The sequence below is a fragment of the Hypomesus nipponensis genome, chromosome 6 (assembly GCF_054491055.1).
Source record: "Hypomesus nipponensis isolate SF chromosome 6, ASM5449105v1, whole genome shotgun sequence".
NCBI lineage: Eukaryota > Metazoa > Chordata > Actinopteri > Osmeriformes > Osmeridae > Hypomesus > Hypomesus nipponensis.
Window position 1 is genome coordinate 19,865,001 of NC_140366.1, and position 25,000 is coordinate 19,890,000.

A 25,000-nucleotide genomic window follows, 5' to 3' on the forward strand; every position below is an offset into this window, starting at 1 on the left:
GGTGGCACTACCAGAGGCACTACCAGAGGGACACACACACCTATGTGTGTGTGTGAAATTCTGCACTGATGTTAATGTGTACGTGCGTGTCCGCAGGCTATTGGCTGGGAGAACATGGCCTTCATCTTCCTGAACCGCTTCCTGGATCTGTCGGATGTGAGTTAGCAGAAGCCCACACCTCTACTCTCTGCTGGGGGGTCCAGGGTTCTGTACATCAGGAAGATAACGGGAGTGATGGGTGTAGCTCTGTGGTTAGAGCATCAAACGTTTACAGGTTCAAATCCCCCATGATAGTGTCTTCTAAATAAACTAGTGCTGTCAGTTAAACGCTTTATTAACGGTGTTTACGCAAACCCATTTTAACAGCGTAAAAAAAATTATTGCGAGATTAACTTTGTTTTTGGCCTAGCAAACTTTGTAGTTTTTTTTCACATGCTGTTGCAACAAATACTGACGTTAGAAAAACAACAACACCACACCGGATCTAGCTGGAGCCGGCTAAAGAGTAGTAGCTAATGTTACGTTTGGAGTGGATGGCGAGCACGAGATGCCAATAACATTCTGAATGGAAAGTTTACTTTTAAAAAGTTGCCCAATGGTTCCATTGACAAGACCAAAGTGATCTGTGTGTTTTGTCGTTGTGAACTGAGCTATCGTCGCAGCACGTCCAGTCTGAAATACCACAAGCACACAGCTGATGCAAATTCTCCACCCCCTCGTGAAAGCCAGGCGATTGCAATGTTGTTTTCAATTTAAAAAAAACATTTGCACTAAGCAATCCGATCCACTTTTCCATGTTGATAAGAGCATTAAAATAAGAAAAAATTATGGGACAAAAATAAATCAAGGAACATTTAGAATATATACAAATATGTGATTAATTGCGATTAATCGTGAGTTAACTATGACATTAATGTGATTAATCGCAAATTAATATTTTCATCGTTTGAGAGCATTAAAATAAACACTTTTTTTTATTTATTATATCTTGTGTGTGTGTGTGTGTATTCCAGGGTATAGATGAGGGGAGCCTGGACACCCTGGATCACTCAGACTTTCAGGACACTGACATCCCCTTCGAGGTCCCCGTCCCCACCAAGCTGCACGTGACCGTAAGAACCAAAGACCGTAAGATGTAGAGCTGTAGGAGGGCTGCAGTAGAGCTGCAGGAGGGCTGCAGGAGGGCTGCAGGAGGGCTGCAGGAGGGCTGCAGGAGGGCTGCAGGAGGGCTGCAGGAGGGCTTCAGATTGTGCTGATGGTGCTGATGGTGTTGATGCTGCTGGTGGTGCTGATGGTGTTGATGCTGCTGGTGGTGCTGATGGTGCAGATGGTGCTGATGGTGCTGATGGTGCTGATGGTGCAGATGGTATTGATGGTGCTGGTGGTGCTGATGGTGCAGATTGTGCTGATGGTGCTGATGGTATTGATGGTGCTGGTGGTGCTGATGGTGTTGATGCTGCTGGTGGTGCTGATGGTGCAGATGGTGCTGATGGTGCTGATGGTGCTGATGGTGCAGATGGTGTTGATGCTGCTGGTGGTGCTGATGGTGCAGATTGTGCTGATGGTGCTGATGGTATTGATGGTGCTGGTGGTGCTGATGGTGTTGATGCTGCTGGTGGTGCTGATGGTGCTCATGGTGCTGATGGTGCTGAAGGTGCTGATGGTGCAGATGGTGCTGATGGTGCTGATGGTGCTGATGGTGCAGATGGTGCTGATGGTGCTGATGGTGCTGATGGTGGTGTGTTCCCAGGAGTCCCAGAGGGAGGAGATCCGTGACTGGGTTCTGACCGTGTCCATGGACCAGCGGGTGGAGCAGGTTCTGCCCAGAGACGAGAGGGCCACATACGAGGCCTCGCTGCTGGCTGCCAACACCGGCATCCGCTCCCTGCCCTGCATCATCACTGGTAAGGCACGCCCCCTGGACAACAGGACACGCCCCCTACCCACCAGGCTAGCTGACTGACTGAGCAGGGTGTTTGTGTTCCAGGCTACCCTGTGCTGAGGAACAAGATGGAGTTCAAGGCTCCAGGGAAGGTAGCGAACAAGGAGGACTGGAACAAGTTCTTGATGGCCACCAAGGTACACCACTTATGGGCTGCTACCTGGTGTGTGTGTGTGTGTGTGTGTGTGTGTGTGTGTGTGTGTGTGTGTGTGTGTGTGTGTGTGTGTGTGTGTGTATAACAGCACACATCCCTTTGATCTCAGAGTTATAGATGCACAGGATGAATGCTAGTTGTCTTTGGTCCAACTCATTTCAGTGTATTTCATCATCAAATATAGAGATGTAGGCACACAACTAGACACACACACACGGCCACACACAACTACACACAGCTACACTTGCAGTCCTTCTTGGGGTTTACTTCAGAATCCTGACATGTGATTGGCTATGCTGTGTGTGTGTGTGTCCTTTCCAGACGACTCACAGTCCAGAGTGCCAGGATGTGCTCAAGTTCATCAGCCAATGGTGCGGCGGCCTGCCTGCTTCTGGATTCTCCTTCCACTGAGTCACACACACACTCACACTCACACACACACACACACACACACACACACACACTCACTCACTCACTCACTCACACACACACACACACACTCACACACACACACACACACACACACACACACACACACACACACACACACACACACACACACACTCACACTCACACACACACACTCACACACTCTCACACACAGCCATGTCTCTCTCTTTCTCCATCTCTCTTCCTCTCTATTACATCCAGTTACATTCCACCTTTTTTTTATCTTACGTTATTTTCATCTCTCTTTGTTGCCGTGTGTGCATGTGTTTTTGTGTGTGTGTGGGTGTGTTTGATTCTGTTAGAGGCCTCAGAGGTGTCTTCATATTTCAGATAATGGCATCCAGAAATGCCCTTATTTATTTTAATCATTTTAATGTTCAAATGTTAAAGTTACTAAAAAACAATACAGTTTTAGTAGGACAATGTAATAATTAGCATTAGCACTTTGTATTAGGTTCATTCATCTACATGTTGTTTTAAATGTATTTCATGTATATGTTAAATAAAAAGTTTATATTGGTCCCTTCAATCATGCTTCAATTTTAAATGATTTGATCAACCAATCGGGATGCAGGTCTCTATAATCTCTATTGAAACATGATGAGCGGGTCCATCCGGTGTAGGCTAACGCCCCCCATCCCCCCTCTCTCACGAGGGACATGTCAGGTTATGTCTGGAACTGAAACTGGCGGTTATTCCCATTGGATGGTTACCCCCTTGTAAAATATTAACACATAAAAGATCCGTTGAGGAGTTGAGAATGGGCGCACAGAATACAGTATTTTTTTATTCACCAAAAGCTGTTGACGAGATCTTGATGTTGCATTCGGTGGGAGAACTAACCCGTACAACTTATTTCTCTATTCCCGGGCGGACGGCGGTCACCTTGAATGAACCGCATGTGTCACCTGATCAAGCTGAACGAATACTGACATTGTCTTGCTGTGTCAAAGAAGTGCCCTTGAATTTCCTACACTTCATTTGAATAATGTGTACACCCACCATGTAGCCCATAGGCACGCCTGCCCTGCCTGACCCAGGTGGAAGGCCTACATTCACATTTATATTTCAGTTTTACTCAGATCTCATCATTTCTGTCCAGTGCCCGTGTCTCCTGTAAATCCTATTTTCGCCTTTTGAGTCGTAAGCCAGGAGGAATACACGAATACAAAAACGCTTCCGTCAAAAATGCTACATTTACTTGGGGCTTATGGATTCAAATCTGTATGACCTACATTATAGTATCTCCAGTGGCTGCATTACAATTTGTGTAGTATTTTTCTCTTGCATTTCCGTATTGCCTTCTAAAGATGTCGCATTAAAATAGTGGATTCCATCGACTTCTGAATAACAATGGGCTCACTTTTCATTTTTTAACGCCACATTAGGCTATGCCGTTCTTCTTGTCACCGGCCCCGGGTCTGTTTGATAGACAACACGGGTCATTTCATCCTAGTTACAGGCGTTATCACAATCAGTCATATCTTTTCAAATGCCTTAACGATTTCACTGCGTTTAGAGTATCCTATCTTATTAAGGGAACTATTTTTACCTACTAATTTATTTCCCTGTCTGTTATATAGCCCTACCGTATCTTAAATACGTATGATAGGCCTAATAAACACATAGGCCTACCATATAAACGAATTTCATCGTAAGTAGTGTAATTGACATTATTTAGGCCTTGTGCAGCGAAATGATCAACGCTTCATCAGACGTAGGCCTACTGTATGATTCCAAGCTGTGATCCACACGCTCACGAGGAGGATATACTGCATGGAATGTCAAGATAAAGCTGGAACCAGCATAGCACCATGTGGACTAAAGCGTACAGCATGTAAAAACTCAGTTTTTCAATCTGTATTACATTTCTGAATATTCTTCAGATTACACTCGTGTGAGAATAATTCATCATGGGCAAGGACTCTATCAGCTTTACGTTTTTACTGCGTTTAATTACTGACTAACCGTTAGACTTATAGGCCGGTCTAATTCCACGCCCTTAAACATTAACACCAAGCCGTGCCTTCATAAATGTGCTTTACACAAGAAATATGTTAACGTTATTTAATAGTCTTTTTTATTGCAAACAATTCATAATGACATCAAGCAGTAGTACATTCATGATTAAATGGAAAGGGGGACAAAAACACCACCAAAATCATCTATAGCCTAACCGTGTAGTTAAGTTTTCGAGCTCACTGTGTCCTGGAGATTACACAGGCAATACCTGTAGTACTGTAAACGTTGTGACCACCCGACACACACAGCAAGGCAACATAGGCTAAACTCAAGACATGGTCTCTGTATTCCATTTACCCGCGTTGACGCGAGTTGACGCGCGTTGACGGAGTTGACGCGTCTTCCTTCGTCCCCACGCAACTCCTTCTCCCCTACAGGACGGTTACAGTCCATCCCACATGTCGTTGCTGCGTCCATACCATTAAGGCCTAAATCTATCATCTGTCCACATCACATCAGATGAGACGCGTTTTATGTGGCGGATCTTAGAACCATAGAACGAACAAGACACCATAAGGATCTATGTTACCACACCCTCGTGTGCAGACAAGCTCAGATTCACTAATGGTTTGAACATCGACACTGGCTACAGTGAATCGAATGGCGCCACAGTCTCTTTGCAGAACAGCGCGTGCAGGGAACCTTTAACCTTTAGCTCGAGAGATGATTTACCCATCGCTAATCTAACTAAAAACTAAGCCTCATAAACGCACACGCCATCTCGATGATATTTACCCTCTCTCTTGGCATTCACCGCGTGCCTTAATTGTATGGACATTTAAATCAAGGTCCGCTGTGAACACGAGGAGAGAAGAGGCCGCTTTTGTCCTTTTGCAGTTTCACGCAGACACCGCGAGCTGGACGGGCGTGCAAAAGGAATCCCTGTTCGAAAGCTGTGAATCTTGCACCAAAATGCAGGCAAGCGGCTATACGTCAAATATCTTGTTCCTCCGGTCGGCGACGCATCATCATCCATCTCAGCAGTCATAGTGCGCATGCATAGTCATGTGTCACGGCATTATCGACATTAATGCAGGGGATGAGATGCAGATCGAGGATAATGACAGTTTGCAGTCAGAAATGCAAGCCTCGTTTCGTATTTACATTACCGAGTAGCCGTCTCTGCAGCGGGCTGTCTAAATTCCACGGATGCTGCACGAGGACAACCCACTCCTTTGATGGTGCAACGACAGGCCCGCGCGGAGCGGCCACAGTGAAGGCTCGAGCTGGCCGGCTTGCTGCAGTCAGTCCTCCGTTCAGCTCTCATGGAGGCCCATCTGGCTTCCCGGCAGCTTGGTCAAGTCTCGCACGCGCTAAAATACTAATGACCTAGATAGCTCATGCAAAAATGCAGCAGAGAGAGAGAGAGAGAGAGAGAGAGAGAGAGAGAGAGAGAGAGAGAGAGAGAGAGAGAGAGAGAGAGAGAGAGGAGAGGGAGAGAGAGAGAGAGGGAGAGAGAGAGAGAGAGAGAGAGAGAGCGCTCCCGGGTTGAACGGGAGTCCTGCCCGTGTTAGGGGGGCCCGGCGGGGTCTGTGAGGAGATGAGGCGCACGCGGTGTAAAGCTCTATTTAGACAAAATGGAAATATGGGATTTGGCAAACTGCCTCACGCGGAAATCGGTTTGGAAACGTCAGCTACAGATTGGCTACAATGACAGTTTTAGGGATGTATTTTTACAACAGCATTTACGTATTTAGGATCTAGCCTACCTATTTGATTGTTTAAAACGAAACCGCGTAATTTACTGCTCAATTGCATTGTTACTTCGCGGAACAACTTACAGAAATGCCTTTGGAGATTTAATTAACATTTCACCCATTTATCCCGCGATATCACCAACACAGCCCGTGGAATCCCGCTGCCACACCGAGGATGCTGATCGGTCATGGTGCTGATGCTGGGCATAAATGCCCTCTTCCTCACTTCGGTTCTACCGGCTCTCTGCAAAAAAGGGGAAATTCGTGCCGTGGTACAAAAACTCACACCTATATTCCACAGATCATGACCGAACCAAAGATACCCCCCATACCCCCCCCCCCTCCCCCCCAAAAGGCTAAACACCCTACGCGGCAGTGTGAGGAGGTTTGGCGCAGTCTGGACTCCGCCGCGAGCCTGTCGTGTAAAAGACTGATGCTAACAGCGATCTGACACAGAGGGAGCGCGAGCCAGTTTATTATCGCCACACAGCTTAAAGCGCGCGGTCGCCTACCCCTCTTCTCCTCGCGTTGTTCATCCTCTTCTCTTCTGAGAATTAAGAGGGGGGTGCCGCGTGAGGGAGCATCTGCCGCTTTACTAGACAGAGAGGTTTGGAAACTAGACGCTCCAGTTCCCCCTGTATGCCTTTAGTCATAATTGGAATTAGCAAAATAGATGTTGGCTTTGGTATAGAATAGGGAACAATGGGTCTAGATTCGACCTTTTGTGCAATATTGACATTTTTCCTGCAAAAATCGTCTAGAATTGTAACATATGCCCATATAGCCTATAGCATCTAGGCCTATATCTTATTGTTTGAAATAAATGACAAATTATAGTTGTCCCAACATATATATTTAGATATAAAGGCCGTTCGTGTTCAGGCTTTAGCCTATTCCAACGATTAAACGTCATACAGCCTAGCCTAATAGGCTATTCAATATTCACATTGGATGTTATATTTTAATTTCAAGCAAATGAAGGGCTACGTGACAAGCTCGTTTAATAAAATCTCAGAGAATGGCGCAAATTCTCGGTTCTCTCCCATGTATTGTACTCCAGTGGAATGCACAGTTATCAGACTGCACTCGCGAATGATGAATAATTGATCGACACAAGCTCTCGGGAGCTCGTGTTAACTGCTGTATTTTCATACTAGGGCAATCATACGTTAAATAAATATTTTGCTAACATGGCGAGAAACCTTCACGAAGTATTGGGAATCCAAATGTGCCCTCCCCTATGTGCCGTCTCCATCTGGCCCGTCATCTGTGCGTCTCCCCGCTCCACCCCCACCCGTCCCCCACCCCCACCCCCACCCCACCCGTCCCCCACCCCCACCCGTCCCTTCACAGCAGATCTGTACACATAAATTAGGCCAAGACCATGACAACGGTGTATTGAGTGTTGATGTCAAATACAACCTTTTCTATGAAAAATGCCAAATAACCTATACCCTACCTAGGCCTACAACAAGATCATACTGTTGTAGTATTTAACAGAATTTGCATGCACGACTGAATTGGGCACGAGTAGGCCTACTCTATATGAGACTACCCAGTGTGCGTAGTGTTTCAGGATCCGCGTAGCCGGTGGGCCTGGAGTTTGTGAAGGAACAAAGACTATGTTGTTTCGATGCATAATGTTTTGCCAGCCGCGTCTGCTTGCGTTCAGATGGGGCCACCAGAGGTCCCCTTCACCCCCCTCTCGTGCAGCACAACGCAAAGTGTCGTCTGTCAGACGCGTGCCTTAAACAGATTCGACGCGCGCGGTGAACTCCAGATGGCTGTGTGTAAGCCACGCGCTGCAGCCCAGCTCCGGTGATGTTGACCTACATCACACCAGAACAGAGCAGTGTTTCGTAGAAGCCATGATGCGGCAAGGGCGCGCAGCATATAGCCTACAGCCTATACTTTGCAACGTGGAAAAGGAATGGTTAGGCCTACTTGTTTATGTCTAAACACACAACAGCAAAATTTCGAGCGGATTTGACCTTGATATGTTTTATCGGCCATAAACATAAAAATATTCATATTCTGAATAGCCAATCTGAATAGCCAATCCCTTCTATTCAGTAGGGTTTATAAAACACATTCGAGCAGCAATACACCGCTTCTTGGAAGGCTGAGTGTCACTAAAACAACAATATGTTGGAATTTGTTTGTTTATTCTTAGCATATGAGTCTGCATGTCAGACTACAATGTGTAGGTCTGGGCCCCGCAATATTACTGCGTATCTGTTGTTAACAAAAAAACTAATTTACACACATGTAATTCTAAATGATGATGTTGGGCCGAGACAAGCTGTCTAAATCCCCGCAGGAGCGCACGTGCAGGGACCGGGAGCTTCTCCACACTATGGAGGCTAACCCTTCATCCAGACCTGCCCGCTAACCCGCTTTGAGAGACTCATTTTAGTAACCATGTAAAGGACTTGAAAAACGAGTGAGTAGAAACAAAGAGATAAAAAAGTTCACTAATTTTAATTCCTGACGGTATCTTAAAATGAAAACAGTTTAAAAATGACCCGTTGCCAAAATAAATCCACAATTAGTTGTTAGAAAAAGGATTTCCTACGTTAGGAAGAAAACAGTAGACTATTTCAGATACAGCCAAACCATAACTCATGAGGTTCAGTGTGAAATCATTTTCGGAACTATAGTCACGAACAACAGAGAGCTGCTGTGGTTTAAATGAATCTGCTTCGTTTTCAGAGGGTTAGATATAGGCCTACCAACTGGTAGGACGTATAGGCCAAACCATACGCTGCCCTTAATTGTTTGCCTACATTGCCTGCTTCTCTTAGAGGCTAAACCCAGACGAGTAAACAGAATGGCAATGTCGTTTAGTTTACCAACTTTTATTTAACAAATACAATAGCCTACAATTCAAACACCATTTCCTTGCAATTAAAATAACGTTAAGATACAAATCATCAACACAACCGCCACCACTGTCACTATGTTACAATAGCCTTTTAATATTGCTGTCACTATGTTACAAACCTTCTAATATTGCTAAGGTAGCTAAGGTAATGCAACTTTCATACATTTTACATAGCCCACGAAAATGCAAACATTTATAAAACCAAACGGCATTGTGAGCGCACGTCAGAACATCCCGAGCCTTCATATAATATGAGCGCACAGAACCATTTATTGTGTAACTACTAGTTTACAAAACGGCATTACACAAGGTCGTTATGTATCCTCGCCGTACGACACAGCTTGAGGACCGAGAAGACTAGCCTTGGTTACCGCGCTGCTGTTACCCCGAAATCAATGGTCGCTTCTACTCGACTCCGTTTAATTTGGCGTCATTTTACCCACAATAGAATGGGAGACATGTCTTCCAAAACTCAGCTACCGACTCCAGAAACAGCTCTCCCGGGGAGAAGCGAGAGCTTAAAGGTATCAGGTAGGAAGTCTCTCGCTACTTCTGTCGCAGTTTGTTGACTTCAGCTAACAACTCATTGCTCATTCATAACTGGACCTGACAATTTCGTAAACATTACTCTACAGACTAGACGCGGTTTCAGCGTCCGTCTGACCACGTTTCAGTCAACAGTTTGGTTGGCGATTTAGAAATAGCCCGTGTTGTGGGAAAAAAAAAGAGGCTTAACGTCTTAAATAGAACCCGGTGCAGTTTGAGGAAGCAGCCGGCTAACTAGCCGCGGCGGCTCAGGCAGGGTCTCTGCGACAGTTCTTCTGTAGTGCAAATTTACTGCGCACGCGCCATTAGGCCGAACATACACACACAATCCAATTGTGTAACAGGGAGGTGTTGCGTTCAGAGTAGGATTTGAACATTCTTTCGGTTATTGATTAAATTAGTCTTGTTGCTCTTATTGTCTGTGAAGTGACTGTTGAGCCCAGCCGCAGAGACACTACCCTGGAGTGAACTCATTCCGCGGTGCCAGCTCACAAACTGTCCGGATTAGTCTGATTCTGTTTGCGCAGAGAGAGTGATGAGAGCAAAAGACAAGAGAATGCACTTAGAGGTAGAAATGTTGTGTTTGATAAAATAGCATGGAAGAGAGAAAACGTGAGAGGGGGGAGGGAGAGAGAGAGGGAGACACATGGAGGAGAGAGAGGGAGAAGGATGGAGGAGAGAGGGAGGAAAGGAGAAGTGTGGTAGTCACTAGTTAGCAGAACAACAGGCCCCTCCTCCTCACACCAGCTCAGACACCTGGAACAGTCACTTGTTCTCTGCTCCAGTTTCAACAGGACTCCAGGGTGATGGGCTGTCTATGTGTGTTCCTCTGTGTCCGTGTGTGAGTGTGTGTGTCTGCATGTGTGTGTGTTTCTCTGTGTGTGAGTGTGTAAGAGAGTGAGAGACTCTTTGTCCCAGGATGTGTGAATGGCCTGGCTGACTGTGATAGCAAATATAGTTTGAAATGCTGCTCTCTTGGCTACTGTCAGTGTAAGTGTGTGTGTGTGTGTGTGTGTAAGTGTGTGTGTGTGTAAGTGTGTGTGTGTGTGTGTGAGTGTGTAAGTGTGTGTGTGTGTGTGGATACTGTAAAGACACCAGCTCAGCACAGGGACCCACCCTGCAGGACTGCAGTGTTCAAATTACCCAGCATGCCCCTGGCCTCCCAGGCCTCCCCTTGGCAACAGCTCTGCACCATGGGTCTGGCAGGTTGCCAGGCGACGCAGCGAGGCAGACGGGCGTGCACAGCACACGTGCACGTGACAGAGACTGCTGTGAAGGCATCCTGACTGCTGTACTTCCTGTCTGCTGAAGGACACACAGCTGGGGGAGGAGAGAGAAGGAGAGAGAGAGAGAGAGAGAGAGAGAGAGGAGGGGAAAGAGAGGAGGAGAGAGAGAGGAGGGGGGAGACACAGGAGAGAGAGAGAGGAGGGGAGAGAGCAGGAGATAGAGAGAGGAGGGGAAAAAGAGAGGAGGAGCGAGAGAGGACGGGTACACAGAGAAGGAGAGAGAGGGGTGGGGAAAGAGAGAGAAGAGGGGGGATATGAGGAACAGAGAGAGAGAGGTGGGGAAAGAGAGGAAGAGGGGAAAGAGAGAGGAAGAGAGAGGGAGAGGAAGGGGGAGAGAGAGAAAGACGAGGGGAAAGAGAGAGAGCTACCAACAGGCTTGTAATGATCAGCAGAACTCATGACAAGCTGTAGGAGCAGGGGTGCTGTGCTTTTGTTACACGGCGTTCTGCAGGGTTTTCTGTTGGACTCCAGGTTGGTTTCTGAGTGTGTCTCCCTGGGTGTGTCTCCTGGGTGTGTCTCCTGGGTGTGTCTCCCTGGGTGTGTCTCCTGGGTGTGTCTCCCTGGGTGTGTCTCCTGGGTGTGTCTCCTGGGTGTGTCTCCTGGGTGTGTCTCCTGGGTGTGTCTCCTGGGTGTGTCTCCCTGGGTGTGTCTCCTGGGTGTGTCTCCTGGGTGTGTCTCCCTGGGTGTGTCTCCTGGGTGTGTCTCCCTGGGTGTGTCTCCTGGGTGTGTCTCCTGGGTGTGTCTCCTGGGTGTGTCTCCCTGGGTGTGTCTCCTGGGTGTGTCTCATGAGTGTGTCTCCTGGGTGTGTCTCCCTGGGTGTGTCTCCCTGGGTGTGTCTCCCTGGGTGTGTCTCCCTGGGTGTGTCTCCTGGGTGTGTCTCCTGGGTGTGTCTCCTGGGTGTCTCCCTGGGTGTGTCTCCTGGGTGTGTCTCCTGGGTGTGTCTCCTGGGTGTGTCTCCTGGGTGTGTCTCCTGGGTGTGTCTCCTGGGTGTTTTGGGTCCTGGTCTTGTCTTCCTCTTGGCTCTCTGCACCTCCTGTGTCTCCCTCACAGTCCTCCAGCCCTGTGTTTGTCTGCTCCCTGTGTCAGTCCTTGTCGGTTCCTTGTTTTGGACTAAATTAAAGTTTTTCTTCTTTGTGTCTTGCTGGCTTCTCCCTGTGTTTGGGTCCTCCTGCATTCACATCTGACTCTGATCTGCAGAGCTGGATACCTACTCTGGACGAAGTCATTCAGCTGAGCTTTTATCCAAAGTTGTATATCTTTGTGTGTGTGTGTGTGAGATGGAGTCAGTGTGTGTGTGAGTAAAGATGGAGAATGTGAAGGTGGTGAGTTGGCGCTCGCTGGTGTTTGCGGGCTCGTTGCCACGGAGATTTGGCAGATGCTGAATAGAGCCAGTTGGCGTTGAGTCAACAGAACTACAGGACTGGAACACCCCGAGAGAACAGCCTGAGAGAACAGCCTGAGAGAACAGCCTGAGAGAACAGCCCGAGAGAACAGCCCGAGAGAACAGCCCGAGAGAACAGCCCGAGAGAACAGCCCGAGAGAACAGCCCGAGAGAACAGCCCGAGAGAACAGCCCGAGAGAACAGCATGAGAGAACAGCCTGAGAGAACAGCCTGAGAGAACACCTTGAGAGTTTAACTAGGAAGAGAGGGGAAAGGAGGGGAGGGGGACTGAGAATACTTAGGGCCTCATTTACTAACATTGCGACCGCAGCTTTATCTGCGCCTTTGCCCAACCGCAAATAGCGGACGGTGTATTTACGCATTTTGCTAGGTATTTATCAAACCAGACCCTTGTCGGGCAATCAGCGCCCTTTAGAATTAATTAGCTCACCGTTAAAAGACGGGAACAATCGCCTGCCACCATGGGGGATTCGAGGAAAAAAAAAAAAAAGTTCAGCGAACAGGAGCTATAAATATACACACCCACTTTCCCTTACACCCTCCCAGCAGCGGTAATCTGCGTTTTTACTCAAGTGCACTGTCTTTGTAAATACGGTTTTATGTCTTTAACCGCTATTTCACGCCTGAAATGGGCACTATCCTGTTAGTAAATGAGGCCCTCAGAGTGGTGTTTGAGGGGGGAGGGGGAGGGTGAAGGGGGGGGTGTAGGTCTGCAGGCTTGAAGGAGAGGGGGAGGGAGCGGGGGTGAGAGTGCAGGATTGAAGGAGGGAGGGAGGGTGAGAGTGCAGGATTGATGGAGAGGGGGGGAGGGAGGGGGGAGAGTCTGCAGGGTTGAAGGAAAGTTGAGTAGTGAAGATGTGTTGGATGGTGTTACAGTAGTACTAGTGTGTGTGTGTGTGTGTGTGTGTGTGTGTGAGGGGGCTGGGTGTGTGTGTGTGTGGGTGTGTGTGTGTGAGGGGGCTGGGTGTGTGTGTGTGTGTGTGATGGGGCTGGGTGTGTGTGTGATGGGGCTGGGTGTGTGTGTGATGGGGCTGGGTGTGTGTGTGTGTGTGTGTGTGATGGGGCTGGGTGTGTGTGTGATGGGGCTGGGGTATTTAGATGGGCTGGAGCTTTGCCAAGGCATTACAGGAAGGTTGCCATGGTGAAGGGAGAGAGAGAGGTTGGAGGGAAGGATAAAGAGAGAGAGATGGCATGTGAGGTTGCTGGAGAGACGGAGATAAGAGAGAGGGAGAGCAGAAAAGGGGGGAGAGAGAGACAGAGAGAGAGAGACAGAGAGAGAGAGAGAGAGACAGAGAGAGAGAGAGGGAGAGGGAAGAGAGAGAGAAGAGAAAGAGGAGAGAGTATTTCCAGGCTCGACTTGGCAGGCTGGTGTTGCTGCTGCCTTTGTTTGCTCTGCGCTGGGAGGGACTCTACAACTCCAGTCTGGAGTGGTGAGCTGGGCTTTAACTCCGAAACAAACCCCCCAAAAACAAACAAGAACTACTTTCCCGGCCCGAGGACTGCGAGGGCGAGGAGATGGTGTTTTCACGGCATTTGGAAACGCAGCAGAACCAAACAACGCCGACTTTTAGGACTATGTCGCCGGTGGTTGGAACCTGGAAATAACCACATCAACTGAATCTTTATCAAGTTTAGAAGCGAACACAACCAAACAGCAGCCTTATCTTGTCTGCGTTGTTAAATACCAACTGAGTCGTACAAGCAGTCGTACAATCACCATCTAACCCTCAACCTGTGGAGATGAAGAAGTTAGCTCCTGGGACCGAACAGGAGATAATTGAAGTTTTACGACATCTTCAACTGCTGTGGACTCCTGCTCTGGGACCTGGAGGAGGGTGAGGAAGGTGAGGGAGGAAGGTGAGGGAGGGAGGAGGGTGAAACGTGCTCACTGCACACCTCTCAGACCAGGTGAAGAGTTATCTGAGTCCAGGTTGGAGTTGTGGAGTTGTTTCACCTGTCAAGGAAACATATCACCAGACTTTGCAATGGTTTTTCACCTTCAGAGGATGGACGTCTAGGAACCTCTCCTGCTGTCCTGCATCCTCAGAGACAGATGTTAGTGTGTTTGCAGACAACAAGACCAGAGAGACTGGAGCCAGACTGAAACACTTTCAACTGATCTCTGCTCTTCTGAAACACCTTCATCTGCTCTCTCCTCTTCTGAAACACCTTCATCTGCTCTCTCCTCTTCTGAAACACCATCTGCTCTCTCCTCTTCTGAAACATCTTCATCTGCTCTCTCCTCTTCTGAAACACCATCTGCTCTCTGCTCTTCTGAAACACCATCTGCTCTTCTGAAACACGTTCATCTGCTCTTTCCTCTTCTGAAACACCATCTGCTCTCTGCTCTTCTGAAACACCTTCATCTGCTCTCTGCTCTTCTGAAACACCATCTGCTCTCTGCTCTTCTGAAACACCTTCATCTGCTCTCTGCTCTTCTGAAACACCTTCATCTGCTCTCTGCTCTTCTGAAACACCTTCATCTGCTCTCTGCTCTTCTGAAACACCTTCATCTGCTCTTCACGTTCCCAGCAGATGGAACAGACAGGTGCTGATACTGCTATCATCCTCATGGTTTGGGAATGTCACATTATTCTGTCGCTGATCCAGTTACTTAATAGTTCTGTGTTCTCCGATTTAGCGTCCACTTACAGGCAACATCATTATGAAGAGCATGTTGTTTTTTGGGAACCTGTTTGATTTCATATCTAGCTTTCATATCTAGGAAATAGTGTTGGAGGCTTGTCTGAGAGGAGGAGAGGAGAAGTTTAGAGGTGTAACCTCTTACATTTTCTCCAGCATGTCTACACTTGTGTGGCCCATCCATGCATGCATGGCCAGCTCTAAAGCTATGAATAATTCACTAACCTCTGCAAGTCTGTCATCCAAAAAGCCTCTCTCAGTCTCACTCTTTCTCACTTTTTGTCTCTTTTCTCTCTATTTTTCTATTGTTTCTGCTTCATTCACAGTCTCACCTCTCTCCTCTCCACCTCTCCACCTCTCTCCCCTTGTCATCTCTTCCTCTCTCTCTCTCCTCCACTTCTCTCTGCGGAGAAAGGGAGGGCCTGTGAGTGTTTGAGGTCTCCACTAACTCTCCCACCAGATTCAGCCTCAACACACTTTACATTCAGCAGGTCCTTTTATCCAAAGTGACAAATATAGAAAGCACAGCAGGGTTCTGACCCCTTCTCCAGCCTAGTTTGTGTGTGTGTGTGTGTGTGTGAGTGTGTGTGTGTGTGTGTGACTGTGTGTGTGAGAGTGTCTGTGTGTGTGAGTGTGTGCTCCCTTGACCTGGATATGGAAGAGTGTAATCAAGAATCATTACAGTAGCCCTCTGGCCTGCAGCTTTAATGAAATGAAAGATTAGATGTAACAAATTAAAGATTCATTCATTAACCCCAAGCCCTGCAGATGTACAGTTATTAATATGATTAATGCTACTGTGAAATGCTAATGATCTTCTGTGATTATCTGAAGTCTTAAAAAAGTCTGAAAACAAACTGAAGGGGGATATCCTGCCTGTCCTTAGTGCTCACCAACATGGTGACCACGGTGTGTGTGTGTGTGTGTGTGTGTGTGGGCTGTCAGGTGACGTTAAACCAGTAGCGAGGTGGGTGTTGGTCCCTTCTGTGTGTTTAGATGAACACATATACACCTGCTGCTCACCTGTCTAATCTCTGATGCCCTCTTGCATTGTTTGGAGAATAACTGACCTCTCTCTCCCTCTGTCTCCCCCTCTCTCTCTCTCTCCCCCTCTCTCTCTCTCTCTCTCTCCCTCTCTCTCTCTCTCCCCCTCTCTCTCTCTCTCTCTCTCCCTCTCTCTCTCTCCCCTCCTCCCCCCTCCCCCCCTCCCCTCCCTCCCTCCCTCCCGTGTAATTCACCTGACCTCTGCTACACAGTGGGCGTTCAAGCTGCTGTTAGAATGTGAGCTGTGTTGGAGGAGAGATGCCATTAGAACCTGAGACAGACCTGTGTGAAACCTGCTGCACACACACACACACGTCATGTCTCATGTCTCTGGTGGCTCCAGGGTCTCTGTGCCCTGGGCATGTGAGGAGGTTTACTGGGCAGGAGAGTAGCAGGAAGACATGACCCCTCAGTTAGTCTAATTACATCACCACTCCTGATCACATGACAGACTCCCACACATAGACCTGTGTGTGTGTGCGTGTGTAGGTGTGTGTCTGGTGTGAGATGATGATGGAGAGGTGAGGAGCGATTTCCTAACAGATGAGGGGGGGGGGGGGCAGGGCTCCCTCCTTCCCTCCATCTCTTTCATGTCTCACTCCATTTTTCTTTCTCTTCCTCGCTCCTTTCCCAACCCCCCACCTGCGCTGTGATTGGTTGAATTAACTCTGCAGCCTCCTGTTGTGAATAATTACTTTTGATCCAATGCGGAGCTCTCTCTCTCTTTCTCTCTCTCTCTTTCTCTCTCTCTGTCTCTCATCACATCCCCATGTGTAGACAGGGAGTCAGATGGCTGAGCGGTGATGGAGTCGGGCTTGTAATCAGAAGGTTGCTGGATCGATTCCCCGCCGGGGGAATGTCCCTGTACTTACCTTTAAGTCGCTCTGGATAAGAGCGTCTACTAAATGTAAATGCAGACATGGCTGGTGTAGGGTTGGGTTAGGGTTGGCTGGCTAATGGGTGCTCATGCTCCCTGTCCCACCGGCGTCCTCAGAGGGGGGTGTTTGGGTGGGAAAAGGGCTTGTTGTTAATCCAGTGTGATTAACTAGGTTCTGATAGTACCCAGGAGAGCATATGGCAGTTTCCTTTGGATGTCATGGTCTCTCTCCTTCCTGGTCTTTCTCACAAGGCCTGACTCATTCCTCACAGCCCACGTTCCCTTCCTCCATCATCTAGCTCACTACAGTGATAGTATAGCTTCAAGCCAGCCAGCCAGCCAGCGCTCTGATCTGGTTGTGATTGCTGCAGCTGTGGTACCTTGACCACCTCATCTCTGTGAAGAGGACGGGGTTACACTGCCTCACTGCCTCTCTCTCTCTCTTCCCCCATGCTGTCTATATCAGCTGTCTCCTCTCTCTCCATCTCTCACTGTCTGTCATTCTCTCCATCTCTCTCTCTCTCCCTTTCATGCACTCTGTCTCTTTTTCTATATCTCTTACATGTACATTTACATTTATTCATTTAGCAGACGCTTTTATCCAAAGCAACTTCCAAGACAGAGCTTTGTAGTCATTTAGCAGACGCTCTTATCCAGAGCAACCTACAGTAAGTACATGGACATTCCCCCGAGGCAAGTAGGGTGAAGTGCCTTGCCCAAGGACACAACGTCAGTTGGCACAGCCGAGAATTGTACCAGCAACCTTCTGATTAATAGCTAAATTCCCTAACCGTTCAGCCATCTGACTCCTACATTCCTCTCTCCCTGTTGCTCATCAAATTAAATGTGTGCAGAGAGAGAGCGGAAGAGTGAGAGAGAGAGAGAAGGGGCAAATCATGTTTAAGACTTCATTGCAGTGCCGATGAACTAATGTTCCGTCTTCTTCCAGTCCTTTTATTAAGAAAGGGGTTGTGTCTGCAGGGGGTGTGTATCTGCAGGGGGGGTGTCTGCAGGGGGTGTGGGGGGGTTCCAATCAGGCCCAGCCAGACACTGCTTCATTTATCACCATCAGCCCAGGCCAGCCAGGGGGGGGGAGGGGGGGGGCAGGCCAGCCAGGGGGGGGGGGGAGGGGGGGCAGGCCAGCCAGGGGGGGGGGGGGGGCAGGCCAGTGAGCTGCTGCCCCCTGAGCCTCTTGCAGTCCTGCCAGGCACCGTGAGTGTCCAGGCTGGCTGGCCTGCTGATCTCCCCTGGAGCACAGAGTGAGGGGGGGTGAGATAACAGGTCACCCCTCACACACACTCACATAAATACAAGCACAAGCACACGCACACATACACACAAACACACGTATGCGCACACACAGTTACTAATTCACAAACTCTCAGACTCTCACAGAAGCACACACACACAAATACATGCCCATACACACTTGCAGACGGAGGCACACCAGTCGCGTGGTGTGTCAGTGTGTGTGTGTGTGCGTGTAAGAAGTGAACACAAGAATAAGGAACACTCTGGTTACTGTGTATGTGTGTGTGTGTGTGGAGGGATGGATAAGGAGGGAGAGAGTGTGTTGTTGTAAATAGCCTAGCAGCCTTGCAGTCTCCAGCTGTCTGAATGAGCATATCTGGCTACAGTGGTGATGTAGCCAGATATGGGGCCATCTCTCTCTCTCTCTCTCTTTCTCCTCTCTCTCTCCTCTCTCTCTCTCTCTCTCTCTCTCCTCTCTCTCTCTCTCTCTCCTGGGGGGAGGGGGGGACCTGGGGGTTTAGTGTACATGTTAGTATATGAAGCTATCCTGGTTTATCTTCAGAGTGTCTGTACATTAACGTAGCCTCTCTCTCCCCCCTTGTCTTCTCCCTCTCTATCTCTCCCCTCCCCCCTCCCCCCTCTCCCTAGCCAAGCACCACGTCAGCGCTAACAGGACGGTCCCTCCATTTCCTGAGGGAACACAGATGGTCATGTTCGGTAAGACGGGGGGGGGGATGAGGAGAGAGGGATGTAAGAGGAGGAGGAGGAGACACACACTCAGTAGCAAAGGTACTACAGAGCAGCTAGAGTCTAGATCTTTCCACAGCAGAACCCTGGGAGCCATGCTTGGAGTTTACTGTGTGTGTGGTGTGTGCTGTGTGTGTGTGGTGTGTGTGTGAGGTGTGTGGTGTGTGTGTGAGGTGTGTGCATGTGTGTGTGTGTTCCAAGGTTTAAATATTTAGCAGGTTTTTGAACATGATGTGTTTTTACTGGCTGGGGTAGATGATAATAGGATAATACTATCATTTTTATTTGACAGTAAATGTCTCTGTCCCTCCCTGTCCTGGGCTGCAGGGATGGGATGTTTCTGGGGAGCAGAGAGGAAGTTCTGGAAGCAGAAGGGGGTGTACTCCACCCAGGTGGGCTACTCCGGAGGCCTCACCCCTAACCCCACCTACGAGGAGGTCTGCACAGGTAGGACAGGCCCACTGAATCAAACTCTCTCCTCCTCCCTCTTCCTCTCCACCTCCTCCCACCTCCTCTCCTCCCTCCCCCTCCAGGCAGGACAGGTCATACTGAGGTCGTGAGGGTCGTGTTTGAACCTGAGAAGATCAGCTTCTCTAACCTGCTGAAGATCTTCTGGGAGAGCCACAACCCCACTCAGGGTAACACACACACACACCACACCATACACACACACACCACACCATACACCCCCCCCCCCCTCCTGACTGTGCCCCCCCCCCAGGCATGCGTCAGGGGAACGATGTAGGCACCACATACCGCTCGGCCATCTACACCTGCTCCCAGCAGCACCTAGACCTCACCCTGCTCTCCCGGGACCAGTACCAGAAGGTACACACACACCTGTGTGTGTGTGTGTGTGTGTGTGTGGTGCATGTGTGTGACTGCTACCCCGCTGATCTGGGCTCTCTCTCTTCCACTCTCCCCAGCTCTATTGTCTGTTCTCCCCCCTCCCCCCTCCTCCCTCCCCCCTGCTGAGACATCTGCACACCCAGCAGCAAACTCTGTTACCATAGAAACTGAGGAGGAGGCACCCAGGGAGGGGCTTTTGGAGGTCATCATGTCAGGGTCCCCCTCCCCTCCCCTCCCCTCCCCTCCCCTCCCCTCCCCTCCCCTCCCCTCCCCTCCCCTCCCCTCCCCTCCCCTCCCCTCCCTCCCCCTGACACAGGTCATACACACAGAGAGAGAGAGGGAGAGAGAGAGAGAGAGAGAGAGAGAGAGAGAGAATGACTGGAAAAGTGAGAGAGAGACAAGAAAGAGATGGAGGGAGAGGGGGTTGTTGCCAGGGTTAGGAGGTGCAGGGGGGCACTTCCCCCCTCACACACACACACACTGTTCCTACTTCTCTATGGGTCTTTATTCATATTGAATGTTTGGAGTGTGCCTGTAGGATGGCCAACTTTGCAGCAGTGACCAAAAACTTGGATTCAGTGATCCAAGGATTTAGAGTCAAGGATCCACCGTTACACTGCCCAAGCAACATGTCACCCTGCTGGCTGAGCGTGTGTGTGTGTGTGAGAGAGAGCATGTGTGTGTGTGTGTGTGAGTGTGAGTGTGTGTGTGTGAGAGAGAGAGAGAGAGAGAGAGAGAGAGAGAGAGAGAGAGAGAGAGAGAGAGAGAGAGAGAGAGAGAGAGAGAGAATGTATGTGTGTCAAATCAGACAAGCTGCAATTATCTAGACACTAGTGGCTCTCTGAACCTCTGCAAACACCCTGCACACACACACCTCTGCAAACACACACCCTGCACACTCCTTGTCTCTCAATCACACACACACACACTCTCTCTTTCTGGAAGTCTCTCACACACTAATTGGGCCCTATCTTGCACCCAGCGCAATTGACTGTCAACGAGGCAAGTATCATTCCTAGTTTGCACTAGACGCAAAGCGGACTTTTCCCTCCACAGAAGCACCTCGAGCTGCGTGTTACCAGGGATGAGTTTTGATAAGATTTTCACAATTCTGAATCCATCAATTCCTACTTATCGATTTGATTCCTTATCGATTCTCTTATTGATTCTTATTGGGCGGGGGGGAGAGCACAAACGAGTTAATTTACATACATTTTCTTTTATTTCATTTTCTATAATGCTGCTCACCATATACAGTATGTACACATACACATTTACATTTTGTCGTTGCTCTTCTTCTACACTTTTATTTGACCTTGGCTGAAAATTGAAGATTCTGTAGCTAAGCTATGTCAGTTATAGCTACGCTAGGTTAGCTATAGAATCTTCCATTTTCAGCCAAGATCAAATCATATAATATGACAGTGTCGCTCAGTTTAGCTAATATTGGGTTAACACGACAATGCGAACGTTTGCTGATAACACTCGCCCTCCGATAATTAACGTGAAGTGATCAATAATGGGAGACGAATGTTGGAGCAAAAATGTACGCTTCAAACGACGGGACAGAAGATAACTTGATCGACTATACACAATAAAGGCAAATTGCTTCACTCAGTGACAAGTGGTTGGGATCACTTTTGAGGAGTTTAGCTCACCTTTATGAAGCGCGAACGTTTGCAGCGCTGCTGCGTGCATCGAACACATGACATTCCAGTAACTTAATTCCATGCTGTGTTCAAATGTTTCTTTAAATTTGTGGCATTTCCTCCCTTCGAAATATACTTTTTACATGTGTTACAAGTGGCGTTGTTGTAAATTTGTCGTGTGAAATACAGCCAAACTTTAGAACGCTTCTGCCTAGTTGCCATGTTTGCTGCAGTCTGAATAAAATATAAATTTGCGCATGCGCAAAGCCACAGAACCGTTAGCAGAATCGTTAGAATTTGGCTGATGATTCCGAGGAATCGTTTCACTGGGAACCGGTTCTAAACAAGAACCGGTTCTCGATACTCATCCCTAGTTGTACCTGGCTTACTTTGCAGTGGCTTACAGTCTCGCTAAACAAAAAACCAGTGACATGGCAGTCTCGTTGGCTTTGGCTGGATTTGAGCTTCTTACGTTGCACTTGCCAGGACACCAATTTATCCAAGTGAGCTCTATTCTCAGTGCTGGACATGAATGTGTTCAGTTACTGTGTAAAAATATGAGCAGTTTTTCAACTGGCAAGCGGTTGTCAGATTTCAGTTTTATTTTGACATGTCAATGTGATTGTGGTCTGAAGATAATCTGTGCCAAATTTGGTGAATATTGGAACATTTTGTAAACCTGGCTGCCAGCCCAACTTCTCCCCGCCCACAAAAAAATTTGGGAAGTTGGGTCTGGAGGGTCTCGTATTGGGAACGACTACATAAAACCAGGATCTGGGCGTACCAATGAAATTGCCAGCGCGGGCTTTATACGATGATGAACAGATGATCAACAGTAACGTAATCAACAACGTCACAAAAGAGCCCTTGAGTTGAATTTGTTTTCAACAAACAACATATTACGTTGCTCTGATTGGTTGTAGGTCTATCCAATTGAGCGTAGAGGCATTTGTTTTACGAGTTCGGTTGAAACACGCCCCGTAGTCACAGCCCAACGGAGAGTTTTCAGACTCATATTCTGACTAGAATTATGAGTATGACAATGTCAGGCTAACATTTTGTTGGAGGAATAGGGAAAAAAACTTTTCATAAAACATAAAATGGTGGTTGCACCAATTCATCTGGTATCACAAGTTAACATTCGTCACAGATGGGATCGCCCCCTAGCGGTTAGATGACACAACCTTTTGTGGTTGTCTTTGGAACAGGTTCTCGAGCACCTGTACCAAGTTTGATGTCAATTCAGCAAATATTTCCTGAGATATGATCTCACTTCCTGTTTTGGCGGCTTCATCGCCAACTTTGATCAGCTTTACCGGAAAAACTGTTTTGAAAATCAAAAACCGTGTGAAAATGTTTGTGAGGCTTGAACTGAAGATAATTGGTGCCAGATTTTTGCTTATTGCAGCGCCACCTAGAGGTGAAATGGCATGACCTATAGGACCTCTTTAGAACAGGGTCCCTGGTCCTTATACCAAATTTGGTGTCAATGCAGTAAAGACGTGCTGAGAAATGACCTAAATTCTTTTATGGTGGCTTGGAAAATAACAAAAATTTGATGTCTTTTGTGAGTCTTGGTCTGAAGAGGATGTGTGCCAAGTGAAGATTGGACAACTTAATAGGAGGGGTAGTGAAAAACGTTATATTCAAAATGGCAGCCACATCAATTCGGCCACATCAATTTGATTGGCTGTAACTAACAAACAATTTCGAAAATCAAAAATCCATACGATAACCTTTGTGAGGCTTGGTCTGAAGATCATCTGTGGCAATTTTGAAGAAGATTCGACAAGAATTGTAGGAGGAGACACGAAAAAACGCTTTTCCTTAACATTCAAAATGGCGGAGAATCTATATAACTGGGTATGATGTCATAGTTGGACTTGTCTTGATCCAGGGAATACAACAATACTTCATTTTTGAAAATGAGACATGTGGTTCAAAAGTAAAGTCTGTAAACACACCTTCAACTTTGACCCATTGGTGGCACTAGAGGGTTTGAAATGGAGACATGAAACTTGGTGAAATTGATGAGGGGACTGGCCCCAAAGAGTGTGCCAAATTTCACAACTTCTGACAACACGGTTCTAGGGGCTGCCATAGACTCCCATGCGGCTTGGCCACCAATAATAATTTGAATAAGCACCATGATTGGGCAACTTAGTGCAATGAGAAAACTGCTCTGCCTTTCCCATGCAATGTCACTTCTCTATCTTTTACGGGCCTGACTAGAACGTCTGTCTCCTCGGCTGTGAACCACTCTTGCCGTGCGCCTGGCAAATGCGCCGTTAAAATAGCAATCCGCCATGGAACAAGCGCGCCTGCTCTTAAAGGGAATGTGAGATGACGCTCTGATTGGTTTACTGCAAGTTACGCCCCAACCACATCCATTTGTAATGTAGCTATTTCAGACCCATTTTAGATTTGCGCCAGGCGCAAAATCGTTTATCCTGCACACAAAGTTACTTGCGCTTTGCGTTTGATACTTGCGTTTCAGATTGTTAAAATAGGGCCCCTAGGCTCTGCAGCCTCTACCCCAGCCTCTCTGGTTCACTCTGCAGCCTCTACCCCAGCCTCTCTGGTTCACTCTGCAGCCTCTACCCCAGCCTCTCTGGTTCACTCTGCAGCCTCTACCCCAGCCTCTCTGGTTCACTCTGCAGCCTCTACCCCAGCCTCTCTGGTTCACTCTGCAGTCTCTACCCCAGCCTTTCTGGTTCACTCTGCAGCCTCTACCCCAGCCTCTCTGGTTCACTCTGCAGCCTCTACCCCAGCCTCTCTGGTTCACTCTGCAGCCTCTACCCCAGCCTCTCTGGTTCACTCTGCAGCCTCTACCCCAGCCTCTCTGGTTCACTCTGCAGCCTCTACCCCAGCCTCTCTGGTTCACTCTGCAGCCTCTACCCCAGCCTCTCTGGTTCACTCTGCAGCCTCTACCCCAGCCTCTCTGGTTCACTCTGCAGCCTCTACCCCAGCCTCTCTGGTTCACTCTGCAGCCTCTACCCCAGCCTCTCCTCTGTGTCTGTGACAGAGGCCGCCAGAGACAGGGGACCAGGTTTCTGGCTCTCCCTCAGCATCATTATGGTCTGGCCGTTGTCGCCATGCCAGCCAGAGAGAGATGCCACCTTTCTTCCTTACTTCAGAGAAATGCTCCACCCCTCTCTCTCCCCTCTCTCTCTCTCTCTCTGCTATATGTAATATAATAGACAGTAAATATGTAATCCATGCTCCTGCTACATTTACATTTATGCATTTAGCAGACGCTTTTATCCAAAGCGACTTCCAAGAGAGAGCTTTACAAAAGAGCATAGGTCACTGATCATAACAACGAGGTAGTCCCAAACATTGCAAGCAGCCAAAACATGAAGCATACATTGTGAAAAAACTAAACAAGTGCCAAAGGGAAGAACCATAAGAGCATGCAGTTATACATGTTACAAATTAAAACAACATGAACCACAAAAAGTGCAAGACTGTACCTGTAGAAGAATAATCAACAGTAAAATATTTCACAGCGAGTACAGCGTTAACTTCGTAATAACTAACCTACAAGAGCAATAAGT

The 25,000-nt window shown here is 48.1% G+C and overlaps 2 protein-coding genes and 1 long non-coding RNA gene across 3 annotated transcripts in view; all 3 read left to right on the plus strand.

Annotated features, from left to right (window-relative positions):
• The window catches only part of ift172 (intraflagellar transport 172), a 28,530-nt gene extending 25,455 nt beyond the window's left edge, over positions 1–3,075 (plus strand). Inside the window, 5 exon segments of the mRNA XM_084700133.1 lie at positions 97–156; positions 1,014–1,112; positions 1,751–1,904; positions 1,988–2,079; positions 2,418–3,075. Coding sequence (XP_084556259.1) covers positions 97–156; positions 1,014–1,112; positions 1,751–1,904; positions 1,988–2,079; positions 2,418–2,507 — 495 coding nt within the window. The 3' untranslated portion in view covers positions 2,508–3,075.
• A 6,382-nt stretch (positions 3,076–9,457) lies between these two features.
• The window catches only part of msraa (methionine sulfoxide reductase Aa), an 18,282-nt gene continuing 2,739 nt past the window's right edge, over positions 9,458–25,000 (plus strand). Inside the window, exons 1-5 of the mRNA XM_084700131.1 lie at positions 9,458–9,680; positions 18,847–18,915; positions 19,273–19,392; positions 19,479–19,583; positions 19,667–19,773. Of these exons, the coding sequence (XP_084556257.1) occupies positions 9,545–9,680; positions 18,847–18,915; positions 19,273–19,392; positions 19,479–19,583; positions 19,667–19,773 (537 nt within the window). The 5' untranslated portion in view covers positions 9,458–9,544. The remainder of the gene's footprint in view (positions 9,681–18,846; positions 18,916–19,272; positions 19,393–19,478; positions 19,584–19,666; positions 19,774–25,000) is intronic.
• LOC146287566 (uncharacterized) lies at positions 13,482–16,988 on the plus strand. Its single transcript, XR_014758475.1, has 3 exons — positions 13,482–14,227; positions 14,387–14,438; positions 16,848–16,988. It is a non-coding gene; the product is annotated as an uncharacterized LOC146287566 (long non-coding RNA).